Source organism: Aquarana catesbeiana, linkage group LG01 (genome assembly GCF_042186555.1).
Source record: "Aquarana catesbeiana isolate 2022-GZ linkage group LG01, ASM4218655v1, whole genome shotgun sequence".
NCBI classification, from domain to species: Eukaryota; Metazoa; Chordata; class Amphibia; order Anura; family Ranidae; genus Aquarana; species Aquarana catesbeiana.
This window is the reverse complement of record NC_133324.1, coordinates 182,608,138-182,624,539: the sequence shown is the minus strand read 5'-3', so window position 1 is coordinate 182,624,539 and position 16,402 is coordinate 182,608,138. Positions and strand designations below refer to the sequence as shown.

At 43.7% G+C, this 16,402-nt stretch overlaps 1 protein-coding gene across 11 annotated transcripts in view; it reads right to left on the bottom strand.

Annotated features, from left to right (window-relative positions):
• The window catches only part of FER (FER tyrosine kinase), a 460,890-nt gene that overhangs the window by 261,756 nt on the left and 182,732 nt on the right, over positions 1-16,402 (bottom strand). For all 11 annotated transcript variants that reach the window (XM_073624598.1, XM_073624589.1, XM_073624593.1 and 8 more), the window contains one exon: positions 16,023-16,226. In XM_073624598.1, coding sequence (XP_073480699.1) covers positions 16,023-16,226 — 204 coding nt within the window. The remainder of the gene's footprint in view (positions 1-16,022; positions 16,227-16,402) is intronic.

Here is a 16,402-nt window from a genome sequence, read left to right as displayed (position 1 = left end):
GGTACTCCTCAGGCAGGGAGGAGAGTGAAGAGGTGCACAGGACCTTGGCTACCTTCTGGAAGCATGTCTCACATCATTGTGGTGACCAGGAGAGAACCTTAGCACGGAGCCAATCAAAAGAGGGGTTGTGCCTCTGTAACCAAGGATAACCAAGAACCAGTGGAAACCTAGGTGAGGAAATAACTTGGAATTGGATTATCTCATGGTGAAGAGGCCCTATGGCCACAGACAACGGAACCATCTCATGAGTCACATGGGCAGGCTGTAGAGGTCTCCCGTCAAGAGCCTCAATGGCAAGTGGAGTGTTAAGCAGCTGCAGCGGAATCGAGTGCTGTGATACAAAGGAAGCATCAATGAACAGACCTGCAGCCCCAGAGTCGATTAGAGCCTGTATCTCGATGGACGACTCAGCCCAAGAAAGGGTGACCGAAACCAGGGGCTTATCCTTCTGAATAACTGGGGATGAAACAACGCCACCTAAGGTCTGTCCATGACAGGACCTCAAGGTTCAGGTGTTCCCTGGACGGGTAGGAAAAGACTTCATAAAGTAACCTGCTTGGCCACAATAAAAGGCACAATCTCTCCCTCCTCCTAAAGGCTCTCTCATCCGCAGAGAGACGTGTGAAGCCCAAATGCATGGGTTCATCTTCACTGACCGACTCGGTAACAGGAGGCATGGGAGGTGAGGGAGGCACGGGTGGAACTGCAAAGATTGGAGGCAAACATACAGAAGGCTTCTGCAAGCGCTCCTTAAAAGAGAGTCTCTCTCTGAGTCTGGAGTCAATGAGAATGTCAAACGTGATCAACCTCTCCAGCTCAGTGGGTATATCTCGGGCTGCTATCTCATCCTTGATAGAATCCGAGAGACCATGAGAAAAAGCAGCCACAAGGGCCTCATTGTTCCAAGCAAGCTCTGCTGCTAGAGTACGGAATTCAATGGCATAGTCGGCAATAGCTCTCGTACTCTGATGGACATGAGGCACTTGGAAGCAGAAGCAGAGCGTGCAGGAACGTCAAATACCCTTTTAAAGGAGGCCAAAAAGTCACGGTAACTCAAGACAACAGGTTTTTGCTTCTCCCATAGAGGGTTTGCCCAGGCCAAGCCTCTCTCAGAAAGCAAAGATATCATGAAACCTACTTTGCTTCTGTCCATGGGAAACGCCTGGGGCAGCATCTCAAAGTAAATATCAACCTGGTTGAGAAACCCTCTGCATTAAACTGGATTGCTCCCAAATCGCTGGAAAAGCTGAGTGGAACCAGACATACCAATTATAGAGGTAATACTCAAGGCGGGTGCCTGCAGCGAGACTGGCGCAGCAGCAGGGACGGCCTGCAACTCAGGTTGTACCGGAGCAGCCACAGTGGGAGTTTCCAGGTGAGCCGTGGGACTCAGGAGCATTTGTAACGCTATGGCAAACTAATCCATGCGGTGATCTTGCTCATCCAATCTGGAAAAAATATTACCAACAAGTGGATTGACTGTATCTTCTGAATTCAGGGCCTTCGCCTACTATCAGGAACCATGCATCAGACCCAGACAGTATTGTTAAATCACACTTGTTTAATAATAAGGTAAACAGAATAAGCATATTAAAAACAAGCCAGAGTTCAGTAAACGGATCGGGTAGTCAGCCAAGCAAATGTCAGAAAGCCAGAGATAAACGTAGTAGTACAGCAGGCAGGATCAGGAGCTAGAAGGAACGTCAGCCATGCAAGTCTTCAAAAGGAACGCAGGAGAAAGTCTCTGATGTTGACAAAGGCGAAGGCAGAGATCAAGTGAGCTGGACGAATCAACAGCCACTGGGTAACTGTGATGGGAGCTGACAATTAGCCGACAGCTGAGCGGCCAGCCCTGACACTGGGTTCACACTATTGCGAATTGAATGCGGAGTTACCTGCATCCAATTCGCATGTCGGGAGACTGTTACCAGCTCTCAATGGAGTCAGTTTACACAGCTCCGTGACGGCTGTGGAGCGAATTGCACAAGAGTCCTATGCGTCTTCTGGTCCGTTTCAGGTCCGAATTCAGCCAACAATATGGACCTGAAACGATGAACAGGGATGCACCGTACCCCTGCTGTGAGCCACTCCGCATGGCAGTGTGAACCCAGCCTAAAGATAAATTTTCTGCATTCACACTTCAAAGTTTTTCCTGAAGATCTAGGTGCAGTCAGTGACAAACATGGCAAAATGTTTCACCAAGACATTGCCAAAATGGAAAAGTATCAGGGAAACTGGAATCCATTAATGCTGGCTAACCATTGTTGGACACTGCTGCTGATTTTCCTTTGTGCTCAGTGTCCAGTCCATCTTGCTGTAAACTCATGAAGTGTATGAAAAACATTATAATCATCACAAAATCACCAAAGCTTTTAAAAATAATTTTGTTCAGCGTAAATCAGTCAAGAAAACAACAGATTTTTAGTATCCCCAGCAGCCCTCTGGAAGTATTATACTGCATACAGTTTTGCAGATATCCTTTAACTTTAGATTGATTCAGTTTAGTTAAGTTCACCTAAAGTAACATGTTACACCCACATTCAAGGTGTAACATGTTACTAAAGAAGCAGCGACGCACCACCCAGAAACCCCATTGTGACAGCAGGTGGAGGATCCTCTTCCCACAATGAAAAACACAGTGGTTTTGCAGGGCTACACACACACACAACTTCATCATTCATTCAAACAGATCCTTGAATGAATGCACACCAAGTCCCATCTTCCACCCCTCCATACAACCTGTAGTTCTCAATAAACTGTGAGGGTGCTGGGGCGTGTGCTCATAATTAATGGATTCTTTCTGCTCTTCAGTAACTGTTTGCCTGCACTGGAAGTATGGGCAGACAGCTGTACCGAGAATCTGCAGGAGCCTGGCATTGCACCTGCGTTCTGATTGCGGATGCAAAGCTCTGCAGGCTTCTAAAAAAAAATAATAATAATAAATGCAAATTTTTTTTTTTTACCTTCAAAAATGTGCATTATTATTATTATTATTTAAATAATAATATTATTAATAATAATTATTTTAATAATTATTTTAAAAAAACACGTTTCCTGGAGTTTGGCTTTAGGATATTAAGAAAGGATGGTAATGGGATCCGTGAACTTACCACCAAGAAAAATAAACGAAAAAAACATTAACCCCTTCCTGTCCACAATCTGTATTTTGTTGCCCAGCTCGATCGCCCATGCAAAAAAAAAAAGGCTCCCAAACCCCCCACCCCCATGAGGGATCTCCCCTTGAAACATGTCTCTCCGCATTGGCATCTCGATATCTACATGTTTAATCAGACAGGGCAAGTTTACACTAACAGTGGCTGGCCTTTTGCATCCGCTTTCCAATTCAGCAGTGGTAGTGTAGCAGCGCAATTCCATCCAGGGCGGCCGAGCCTCATCCAGCATCCCTGAGCCACAGAACATACTTAATAGCGATTGGCTGCCTGCTTTCAATTTATAATGCCCACCTCTCCATTCTGCTTGAGAGTGCGTTTATTATTCTAATTAGTAATAAATGGCACTATTACTACACTAGGATCTGTTTGTGAAAATTTGGTGATAAACCCTGCACCATATATACACATCAACTATAAATGTAAAATTGTTTACAACCACTAGATGTGTCCAGTGGATGACATAGATTAATTAGCATGTGAAATCTTTAGGCAATATTCACACTAAAGTGCATTAGTACAAACACATATGTGTGACTACCACCAGATATCTCCAGCAGTTGTAAATGGGTATTAATTGAAGAATAAACATAACTAATATTCTTGTATCTCAAGGGCGTTTCTGAATGAATAGCATTGATAATCAGACTGACTTAAAAACAAAGTGTGAGTTTATGGTCACACAGTTGGCATCATAAATACAATGTATAAAGTATAACAGTTCAGTTCAGTGTAAGTAAAAATATATTAAATAGAATAGTTATAAAGCTGTAATAAGCTTATGGAAACATGTGTGCTTCATGGCTGCTGCCTTCTGCCTCCATATGGTCTTGGGAGAAGCAGGAAGTGATATTGCCTTCAGTTCCTGAGAGAATGCAGCTCTTCCAATTCACCAAAGGGTATATGAATAGAACTTCATATGTGGAATTGACAGAAGATTGGACAGACTTGTGTGTGTGTGTGTGTCCTAGAGGGTGTATGTGTCCTTCAATATTGAAGTGTTGGCTTTATATGTTATATGTGAACGTCATAAACTCAGAACCTTGTATGGCACACATTATGCCATCCAAGAGGAGGTACTAACTGAGAGAAATACATGGACTTTGATTGACAAGCCTACATGTAACACTCTATACTTGTAGTAATGTGCTGATCATGTAATATAACCAAACATCTACTAAAATGAACACATATTACCAACTTTAAACGACATTAAGTAAATACATACTAATATTAGATATGACTGAGACTATGCTACAGTATTTAAACAAATATGTATAATTCCTCTCATGACATGGGATAGCTGTCAGCAGAATCTAAACACAATAAAACCTTCATTGGAAAAATATTTGGCCCCGACCTTTATTATTAGCTTTAATAAATAAATATTAAAAGTTAAACTTTAGAACACGTAAAACAGCTCAGCCACTACGGCTCAAGCTGTATAATCAAATAAAGGGGAATTTCCCAAAAGTCAGGTGGGTAAACCACCTGTCATCCACACCCCATAACCACAGCCTTTTCATTGCATGTGCAGAGACCAGCATTGAGACTGTCCAAACCTATCTCCGTCAAATGGACTCCGGCCCTTCTATACAAACCGGGAACCCCACCCTCTAATTCTGTGTGCCTATAAGAAACTCCCCCGAGAGTACTTAAAAACGTTTGCATTGCCCGATTGACCCTTTTTCTCACTTTCTCTAAGGGGAGTAAGAAATTAGAATTTAACAACTTCAACCTAGGGATCATTTCTGAAAAAATCAGAACTGTCCCCGGGGATGAAAAATGGAACCTTAACAAATCGTTCCTGATCGTGTAAATTAGATCGAGGGTTTTAACCTTCCCCAAATCGTTACCTCCCAAATGCAAAATTAAAATATCAGGTGCTGGCCACTTTAGATTCCCATGCCACATCACTTTGAAATCTGTCAGGTCTAAACCCAAGTTCTTAGAATAGACTCTCTCATCCACTCTCTTGCTGGCTCAATGTACAAATGAATGTCTGATAATACAGACTATTTTCTGGGGACCTCAAATTATTCAAACGAAAAGGTTAGGACGAACATATAATAAGAAAACCATCCGATTTCCATCTACCTGTTTTCTTGATCAAATTTTCACTGAGCTCTAGTCTGGCTGCTTCAGTGGGCCCCCCTATTCTAAAGGAATGCAACGTCAGACGTGCATTATCCAAACCTAAAATATGTTTGTATTTTTTTGAAAACCTGTAAAAATTAAAATTTGCTTAAAGGGGAGCCGTCAAATTGTACAGATACACTGCCCTTTAACAGCTGGCCTATGCCTAAGATAATCTTTTAACAATGCCACTGGGCAAAGCAGTGAATTACTACAAACATTTAACACTACCCAGGATCCTTTACCAATTTGATCAGTTTTTGACATTCTAATAAGGATTTTAACTGTAGCCTCACCTACTAACACGTCCTCCCATTGTAGTCCCCCTTTTTTCTGATTAGCTGGAGGGGGACACGCTCTGAGATTCTTAGAGCAGCAAAGAAGGCTATTGAAAATATTGTTTTAAATAGCGTCACTTAAAACTCTAACCAGCAAACTGTCTCTGCAGCCTTACAAAGCCTCCCCAGAACCTCAGTGAAGATTGGCTCCCTAGAATCCGCAACCTTATTTGCTTTCGTATATCCTTTCATAGCTTGCCTTACCATGAAAAAACTGAAAAGAGGGAAGATTGTTCAATTTAAGAAAGAGACTCCCGAAAAAACTTTATTCACATGTAACCAGGAGAAGTTTTTACTGAAAAGTTTGTTCAAGAATAACAGAGCTAAACCTTTGGAAACCGGGGTATCAGTAACACCATGCTCTTGCAAAAAGGAAGACCATAACCACCAAGCTTATTGGTATCTGTGGGAGAGAGACTTTTGGAGGGGACTGTATGCTAGCCTCTTGCCGATCGATCGTGGGCCCTGGCATTTGGGGGAATGGTGCTCTTTGTGAGCTGTATGCCTGGGGACCCTTAAGGAGGTATTACTGTGGATTCAGGTCCTGGTCCCCCAGGACACACAGACTCTGGGGACCCTGGATTTGCCATATTGGAATAGTGACTGATTCATACCGTTGGGACTCCTACTGTTAAATGCTAATATCATCAATTCCAGCTACCTGTCTGTTGTCTGCTAAAATGTGTATTGTAAATAAGTCTCTAGTATGGGATCTAAGAGTCATTAGATCCCCATTGTTGTTTGTGTTTAATTAACTCTGCTATTGTGATAATGTTGATTGGGGGTTCTAAGCTACAAGACGACCAGTCTGGCATAAAGGTCATGTCTGAGTCATCTAGGCTGTCTAAAGGGATTAATTAGCCCATGTTAATTAGGTTAATTAGGTTACAGGTGTATTGTTAGAGTAATATGAGCCGGAGGTATGCACCTCCACTTTTAGTGTATAAAAGAGCCTGTATATTTGAATAAAGGAGATTCCTGTTTGAACTTACATACAGCCTGCCTGGTGTTTGTTCTGAGCTATCACAACTGGGTTAGAACGGCACATAGCTGTAGTTCTAATCTCGGAGCATTGGATGACCGAACAATCAGATGTTGAGATCTGCAATCTGATTCTATAGCAGCAGAGCAGTGTCGGGAGAGTGGAATAGAGCGAGCAAGGGGCTCGTTACATTGGTTGGCAGCGGTGGGATTTGCTCTCCAGTTACTGGGACACTCCAAACCAGCCTGCAGGAGAGTCACGCTGAAAGACTTACTTGGGAGCCATGGAGGGAATGGTGGGATCGTGCTTCCTTGCCGTGAACACATCCAAACCATCACCTGGATCCAAGGTCCAGATAGCAGGAGAGGAGAGGTACAGATACCAGCCACCATGGATGAGGAATTCAGAAGGAGGTTGCGAGAGATGCAGATACAGCACAGAGGACCAGTATCAGAGCAGGTCCTGCTAGGATGGTTTGATTCTATCCGCTGCGAACTCTGGAAGGAAGCGCTAGCCCGTGAGCAGCGAAACCAGGGAAAAGTTCTCCCCTTCATCCATGTAAGGTACTGGTCGCAGTATTTAGTACAATTGCTGTTATTGGGGGAACAGTCGAACCAGGAGTGGACAGCTGAGTTAAGCAGGCTGATCCGGGCAGAAATGCGGTTGGACAAGAGCTACAGAGCCCTCCAGTGGTATGTAGCCCAAGTGTGCCCGTGGACAGCGGATGACAGCCCCACGGAAGGCTTTGCCTATGATGGCCTGGGATTGTTGTACTGGAGGCTGCCCAGGGACCCTGACTTTGGGAGGGATCAGGAGTGGCGTTTGGAGGAAATAATGGAGCACAGAGAGCGAAGACTGAATGTCTCGGAAGTGCACTGGGCACAGGAAGATTTGGAGTTTCTTGCTGTTCAGGAATGGGAGCTTGAGATGGCCTACAGACAGCTGTTAGACTCTGCTCAGCAGCAGGGTGGGGCTCTCTTTGCCTGGGACTATCAGGAAATACCAGTTGACAACTCTGAAATCCTGGCTGAAGAGTTGACAATGTGGCAGAGTAACAGTGTGCTTTGCCAACCTGCCCCCGCAGCTATGGAGGGGGAGGTCTTATGGCGGATGCAGCAAGTGCTGACTGACCTTGATGAACCTGTTTCTGCATTGGATGATCTTGGATGGAGGAATGTGCCTGTCCAGCAGAATGCCAGAGAATCAGCAGTGGAAAATCTAAAGATTGCTGTCCCCAAACCTGAAGTGCTGACAACAGGGTAGAGCTCTGCTAACCTCTTCCCAGCACTGATAGCATCTTCTGGGTTCCACGGAAAGGAGATGGTGAACCTTTATCCCCAGACACCAGTTGCAGAGACAGGGGATTTGATAGACTTTTCTGCTGAGGAAGAACAACCTGGTGAGCCTCCAGCAGAAGAGGAGCTGTTATTAGGGCCAAACTTCACTGTGCTCTGCCCAGCACCAACAGAAGTATCTGTGAAGTTACAAGGAACTTCCCCAGCTGAAGCGCTGGCAACCGGACAGAGGGTCCAAGACCTCTGCCCCACACCTGTGGCAGTTTCGGAGGCTCAGGGTGAGAAGGTGGCAATCACTTCCCAGCAGCAGATACAGGGGGAGAAGGGAGAGGAGGTGTGTGTTGTCCCTCCCCAACAGTTAGCCGGAGCAGATGGTGTGGGGTTTCCAGCAGAAGGGCTGGCAACAGGTCCGAGTACTGCTGGCCTCTGCCCTCAACTAACAGAGGATGGATTTCCTGTGAAGGTGGATGGGACTTCAGTCTCCACCTGTATACCCCAGGGATGCTGGGCAGTCGGCCCAGATCCCCAACAGCATGACGGAGTGAGCCCAGACACCCTGTCTTCTCTCCAGCGGCAGAAAAGACTCCAGGGAGAAGGCAGTCCAGGCCTCTCCCCAGCGGCAGATATGTTCTCTGAGAGAGGCAGAGGTTGGCTGGGTGAGTAATGCTTTGTTTGGAACAATTTTTTTGGGGTACTGTGTGGGTACAGGCTTTAGAGGACTGGAACTACTGACTAACTTCGGAGTCAACACGTCTGGGGTCTCCTCCTGTGTTAGTCTCCTGCCGAAAGGGGAGAAATGTGACAGACCTAGCCGGGAGAGAGACTTTTGGAGGGGACTGTATGCTAGCCTCTTGCCGATCGATCATGGGCCCTGGCATTTGGGGGAATGGTGCTCTTTGTGAGCTGTATGCCTGGGGACCCTTGAGGTGGTATTACTGTGGATTCGGGTCCTGGTCCCCCAGGACACACAGACTCTGGGGACCCTGGATTTGCCATATTGGAATAGTGACTGATTCATACCATTGGGACTCCTACTGTTAAATGCTAATGTCATCAATTCCAGCTACCTGTCTGTTGCCTGCTAAAATGTGTATTGTAAACAAGTATCTAGTATGGGATCTAAGAGTCATTAGATCCCCATTGTTGTTTGTGTTTAATTAACTCTGCTATTGTGATAATGTTGATTGGGGGTTCTAAGCTACAAGGCGGCCAGTCTGGCCTAAAGGTCATGTCTGAGTCATCTAGGCTGTCGAAAGGGATTAGTTAATTAGCCCATGTTAATTAGGTTAATTAGGTTACAGGTGTATTGTTAGAGTAATATGAGCCTGGAGGTATGCACCTCCACTTTTAGTGTATAAAAGAGAATGTACTTTTGAATAAAGGAGATTCCTGTTTGAACTTACATACAGCCTGCCTGGTGTTTGTTCTGAGCTATCACAACTGGGTTAGAACGGCACATAGCTGTAGTTCTAATCCCGGAGCATTGGATGACCGAACAATCAGTTCAATCTGCAATCTGATTCTATAGCAGCAGAGTGTCGGGAGAGTGGAATAGAGCGAGCAAGGGGCTCGTTACAGTATCTCGCCATGGTGGAGGGGGCAAATGAGTGCTGCACATTAATTAAAACTTTCTTCAAATGAGTTTCCATAAGAACTTCGGGCAAATCAAACACACAGTGTCCACGTTTGGCAACAGGGAAGTGAAACGTTTCATCTGAAAATGAGATAAAGCATCCTCCAAGTCATTTGTTCTGCCGGGTATAAATTTTGCTTTAATCCAAACGTTCAGACTCAAACATTTAAAAATTAAATGCCACAGCAGAACAATGACTGGCAGAGACTTTGAGGATAAGCAATTTAATGCATACATAACATCCTGTCTGTACTAAAGAGGATTCGCCCGTTTTGAAAACAAGTGCCCCAAAGTTCAACTGCCACCAAAATAGGGAATAATTCTATCAAAAGACTGTTCTTTAAGTAGTCCGAGAGCTTCCAGGCAGGATCCCAGGGCTCGACGCATCAATGTGTTTTCCATATGGCCGCAAATCCCAGGGACCGGGCAGCATGCGTCTGAAGGCAGAATTCCGCATCCATGACAAAATCTCTTTGCCAAACCACCCTGTCATTGAAGCATTCCAGAAACTCATATGTCGTGTGATAATCTTACATGAGCCGATGGAGACGAGTCCAGCTATTGCCATTTAAAGCCTCCAAGAGAAAATCCTCCCAATAGGCATTATACGGGGTGCAAATGCCAACTGACCCAGCAGTGACTGAACCTCTTTAAGAGTAACCTACTTTTTCCTAATTACCAAAACAATACATTCTGTAAGCCTGCTGATTTTTTCCTTAGGCAACCTGAATTCCATATTTACCGTATCTATGGTGATACCCAAGAAATCCAGAGAAACCGACAGAAAAACTGTCTTTTCCTGTGTGAAGGGACCTCAAACGCCTCGCAAACTGAAAAAAATGCTAGCAATAAATCCCTACAGCTATGTGAATGAGGAGGACCCAGGAAAAGAAAATCGTCCAAGTAATGGATCAGGGAAAGCACTCCCATCACCCATGAAACTACTCATTCTAAGAAAGAGGCAAAGGATTCAAAATAAAAACAAGATAAAGAACAGCCCATTGGCAGGCATTTGTCAAAATAAAATTCTTATCTGTCTTAGCCAGCAGAGATCCCAAACCGAATTCCTTCAAAATGACCAAAGCGTCCTCAAAGGAAGCATACGAAACAGACAAAATCTGGTCCTGTATTTGGTCATTTAGGGAATGACAAATGATGAATTGAGCCTGTAAGAGTCTGGTTCCTTTTTGGGAACAATTCCTAAAGGGGAAATCGTAAAATCTGAAAAGGGGGGGGGGGCCTAAATGGGCCAGCTACCCTACCCAAACTAATTTCACTAGAAATTTTTTCAACCACTATAGCTCTTAAACCGTTTATTGGTTTTAAATTGTGGTGCATCTTGCACCTTGACCCATTAAATCTTGGTAAAGAAAAACCTGAGAAAAACCCTTTAAATAGGAGATGTGCTGTCTGTGTGTCTGGGAATTCCTTGAGCCAAGAGGCCATTACGTGTAATATCACAGGTGACTCTGCCTTTAGAAAAGGAACCCATACCTGCCGACTGGTTTGAAAAAGTTTCTTGAAACACGTCGAGATGGGGCGAGTACCTGCACAATATGCGCACTTGTGCCTCTACTTAAACGTGTTAGGCCATCTACAGTGGTTTTCATTGAAGTTAAAACAAACCCCTTTTCTATAATTTGAGTGTGATGCTTGGTTTGGGGGAGCGGCTTGTCTGATATTTGTTGGAGAAGAAAAAGATTCAGCCATAGGCCAATAGCATTAGATCCCCATTGTAAAGACGGGTGTACCGCCAATATTTGCCGGAATGATTTTTCATAAACAAACCAAGCCGTAACCCCAAAGTTTTTTTAAGCCTCCAAATGCTGAAAAAGACCCAGACTTTTCTCCGAATGTCTTTTGCATAAGACACTAGTGAATATAAAAAAGGCTTGCAACCAATTGTTAAATGTTTTGTTAATCAGCCGTCTTCTATCCTCTACAGATTTATTATCTCTTCCACCTGACTTCTGAAGAAACTCTTTTGATGAGGGGAGTAATGATAATATATCCAAAAATTCCCCTCGCCAAATCTTCTCCTTGTTGTGGGTGGACAAATGAAAGCCTAAAGAAGACGAGATGCATGGCAACACTTCCTTTCTACATGTTTCAGGAAAATTTGTGTTTTGTAAAGGAATAATATCAGCTGTATTAGAAAGCTGTGATTTAGCCAGAGGAAAAAAAACAAAGTTTAGCATTACCGTCACTGGATGGAGCCCACTTGAGAAAGGAGCGCGCATGTGCCTTACGGACTTCACGCATGCTCTGAAACGCGTTGTGTTCCCCTCACTAGCTGATGTCACAAGCAGTTTCCACGAGTTTGGTTGCTCCTCTCCTCTGCAGGATTGGCTGTGTCTGTCCCGGCTCCCCGCCGTATTGCAGCACGGATTAGAGACACTCTTGGGGACTTGCCTTTGCCTAATACCACACTTCCTTGACACACATCTACCTGTGTAGAGCATCGTTGTGTATTGTAATGTAAGTGGCTACTATTTCTCTTTTCATTTTGAATAAACAGTTTAACTTAGAGGCACTCCTCTCTTTTTGTTTTTCTTTGACTACTCTGAGCCAGCTTCACTCCTGAGAAGAGCAGCCCTTTGTTGACAGCTCCATATCATGTTGGATTAACCCCTTCTACTTGCCCACCATTCATTATTTCTACTTAGTGGACATTTCCTAGATTTATGGACTTCCTTTTGTGTTTGTACGTTCCCCATATATTTATTGTCCCATATACCTATGTTTTGCAGTTATTCATCTGAATTGTTTGATTTTGTGACATTGCATCGCTTACTCTGAGCGCCAGTTTTTCTGCGTTTTAACTGGATGGAGCCCAAACTGTGGCCACAGTTTCTTCACTAGCAGTTGAGATTGCAGGCAAAAGATCAGTATTGTTCAAAACAGGAGCAGGTAAATTAACCTCTGAAATCTCTCTAACTGCATTCAATTCCTTAACAGTTCTGACTAGAACTGAGGAGAATAATAAAGGATACGCCGGCCGGGACCCTCTCTCTTCCAGCGCCCCTTGTGACCTGGGCAGCACTATGCTCGCTGGACTTCTTCTTGCGTTACACTCCCACACCCTGCTTCCAGTAGTGCTACCCGTGCGCCGAGGGGGACCCCTGGCGCTACATGAAGAGACAGTGCGGGGCAGTGAGGGGGAGTAACGCTGGTTCCTGTAGCGCCGCCTCTTCACCGGCCCCCTGGTTGGGAGGGAAGTGCTTATGCAGCACTATTTTACACAATAAATTCTACGTATTTCACTATGGGAGGCTGTCTTTCCTTGCTGATGACCAGACATCTGTAGGTTTAACCTACTTACTCTGTCTACTGAACCGCTCTAGTATCTATTGAGAAATCATCCGCTGTATCTGCCTCCTGTAATGGGAGTCATGTAATTCTGGTGAGTAGGCTGTGTGACAGGTGTTGGTGGTGGAAGACCCATAGTCACTTTCTGCTGGATAAGGCACCATCAGAAATCCTTTGATGGAAGTTTATGGACATTACACTTTTATACAGTTGAGTTTTTTGACACTTTATATATGTTTTTTGGACACTTGTTTCATTCCCATTTACAACCGCTGGAGATATCTGGTGGTAGTCACACATATGTGTTTGCAGTTATGCACTATAGAGTAAATATTGCCTAAAGATTTGACATGCTAATTAATCTATGTCATCCACTGGAGACATTTAGTGGTTGTTCATGATTTTGCATTATAGTTGATGTGTATATAGTAGGGGTGCAACGCATCTTCAGCGAACCGTGATCCGAAAGGTTCACCATGTTCGGATCGGCACACATGCGCTCCGTGGAGCGCGCCGCCTCAGGCTTAGGAAAGGCCGCGGCTTCGGCCTAGCTCCGGAGCGGTCAGCCATCTTGGTACACCCGGCGGCGGCGGTGCGCGCTGACGTCATCACCCCTCAACCCCTCATCGGGGATCAGATCTGGCTGGCTTGGCGGCTGGCTTCTGTAAGAGGTAAACACTAACAATACTAGTCTAATAGTCTTCCTTCCTAATTCCTAAACTATACTGTATATGCAGTGGGGGAGTCTGTGGATATTACAACAGTGGGGGAGATGACGTGGATACTACAGTGGGGAAGATGACGTGGATATTACAGTGGGGGAGATGACGTGGATATTACAGTGGGGGAGATGATGTGGATATTACAGTGGGGGAAATGATGTGCATATTACAGTGGGGGAGATGATGTGGATATTACAGTGGGGGAGATTTTTTTTTTTGTTGATCCAAAAATGATCCGAACCGTGACTCCTGATCCAAGGAACGATCCGAAACGTGAGTTTTTTGATCCATTGCACCCCTAGTATATAGGGTGCGCGGTTTATCAAAACATTTTCACTTATATAAGGTTTCACCTGTACAACGTGCAGCCCCTAACAAATAACATAATATAAGCTTTTGCGCAGGTAAGGAAATTACATCCAATTTCCCCCTTTTTTTTTCTCATTGGGATCTGTTTGTACTGGACCTTTTTTTCCCTGTTTCTTGCACAACTCCAGAGCTAAACCTCTGATCATCTGGCTGCATCAGAACTTGGTACTTTACTTGACATGCCTGCTAATGACATGCCTGCCTACTAGTTTACGAATATACAAGTTTACCGTCATTGAGTTTCTTGTTGAACCTACATCAGGGCCTATTGTTTTAGATTAGATAGTTCACTGAATTGATGATAATCAACACCTAACATCCCATGCACATTTGGGCTGAGCGCTTGCTCATACTTTTGCCTAAAGTTGGCCTGGGCATCTAGGCATCAATGGCCTTTGGTCACAAAAGTTTGAATGTAACACAAATACAGAATTATGGTAACATAGGGTAATACAGAGAAACATGATTATTTCTGATTTGTGAGGATTAACCTATAGTAAAACAAAAATACCCATCAACTCTGACCATCCTGCTCCATCAAAGAAAATCTTACACACACAGGTTGCCATTGCAGATCTATTCTACCGAAAATCATATCTATCTGGTTGTCATGTTGAGCTTGTAACCCCAATTCTTTCTGCACTGTTGATCTGGTACAAATATGCAGTACAGGTAATATGACTATACTTTGTTCATGATTCTGTTTCAGGTAGCAAATTTATGAAGAATGCAGCTAACTTTTACACAAAAAGGTCATCAGCAGCAGTCTTAAAAACATTTTTTAACACTGGAATTCTTAAACAAAATGCATAATTACTAAAGGAAGAGCTCAAATGCTTATCACATCGGGGGTGGCGATGCTCGTGGCCGACGGTCGCGATGACCGCCAGCCACGAGCGATCGCGAGCTGGAGACAGAACAGGGATGAGTGTGTGTAAACACACACTTCCCTGTTCTTTTCTGACAGGAGTGACAGATCACGTGTTCCTTTTAGCTGAGAACCACGATCCGTCATTCCTCTAGTCAGTCCCCTCCCTCTTCAGTTAGAATCACCTCCCAGAGAACACAGTTAACCCCTAGATCGCCCCCCTAGTGTTAACATCTTCAATGCCAGTGACATTTTTACAGTAATCAATGCATTTTTATAGCATTGATCACTGTATTAATGCCAATGGTCCCAAAATTGTCCGATGTGTCCACCATAATGTCGCAGTCACGATAAAAATCGCAGATCGCCGCCATTACTAGTAAAAAAAAAATAATAATAAAAATGCTATAAATCTATCCCCTATTTTGTAGACGCTATAACTTTTGCGCAAACCAATCAATATACGCTTATTGCAATTTTTTTTACTAAAAATATGTAGAAGAATACATATCGGCCTAAACTGAAAAAATGTGCTTTTTTATTAAAAAAAAAAAAAGGAGGAGGGGGGGATATTTATTATAGCAAAAAGTACAAAATATTGTGTTTTTTTCCCAAAATTGTCGCTCTTTGTTTATAGCGCAAAAACCACCGAGGCAATCAAATACAACCAAAAGAAAGCTCTATTTGTGGGGGAAAAAAAAGGCAGGCAATTTTATTTGGGTGCAACATTGCATGACCGCGCAATTGTCAGTTAAAGCGACGCAGTGCCGAATCGCAAAAAGTGCTCTGGTCAGGAAGGGGGTAAATTCTTCCGTGGCTGAAGTGGTTATTAATGAAGAAACCAGTACTACATGTTTACTCCAATAATAGCATTATCATATTGTCACATGTCCTCTACTAAATGTCCAGAGGAAGAGTCACTCAAGCAAAGCTGGTCAATAAGAAGCTCTTCCTAAAATCCTATTCTTGCTTTCAGCAAAGGTTACATGACCAATACGCTATTATTACTTAACATGATTTGCCTGAGATGTGGTTCAATCACTTGATTTAAAAGATAAATATATTATAACTTCTTATACAATCTATATATATATGTGAGCAAGATAGTATTGATTGGTGGTAGTAGGGTGCCATTTCACAAAAGGCTCACTTAAAGAGACATTTTTTTCAAATACGGAAATTTAGTTTTCACAGACGTACATCAGCAAACTGAATGATAAAATGTCGCCTCTGTGAATCTGAAAACACAGAAAGGACATATTCACCAGGTTTCCCATGGCTCTCTCGCACCAAGAAGTCCCCCTGTTGTTTTAGCAGCTCTTGTGCTTCAACTCGAGGAATTGCACCATGATACCAATCCTGTTCAGACAAAGGCTTTTCACTTGTGGAGATGACGTCAAACACCTAGAAGGAAAGCAAGATTTTGGTTACTTTAAACTTGCTTTTAGATTACTAGCTTAAGGTGTTCCTTCAAAACTTTTCCCTGAAACATACGGATTCTCTATAAAATTCAAATGCATAAGACTGCACTTGCACTATAGCTTTTCGCACACGCACCCAAAATTACGTGATTTTGTACA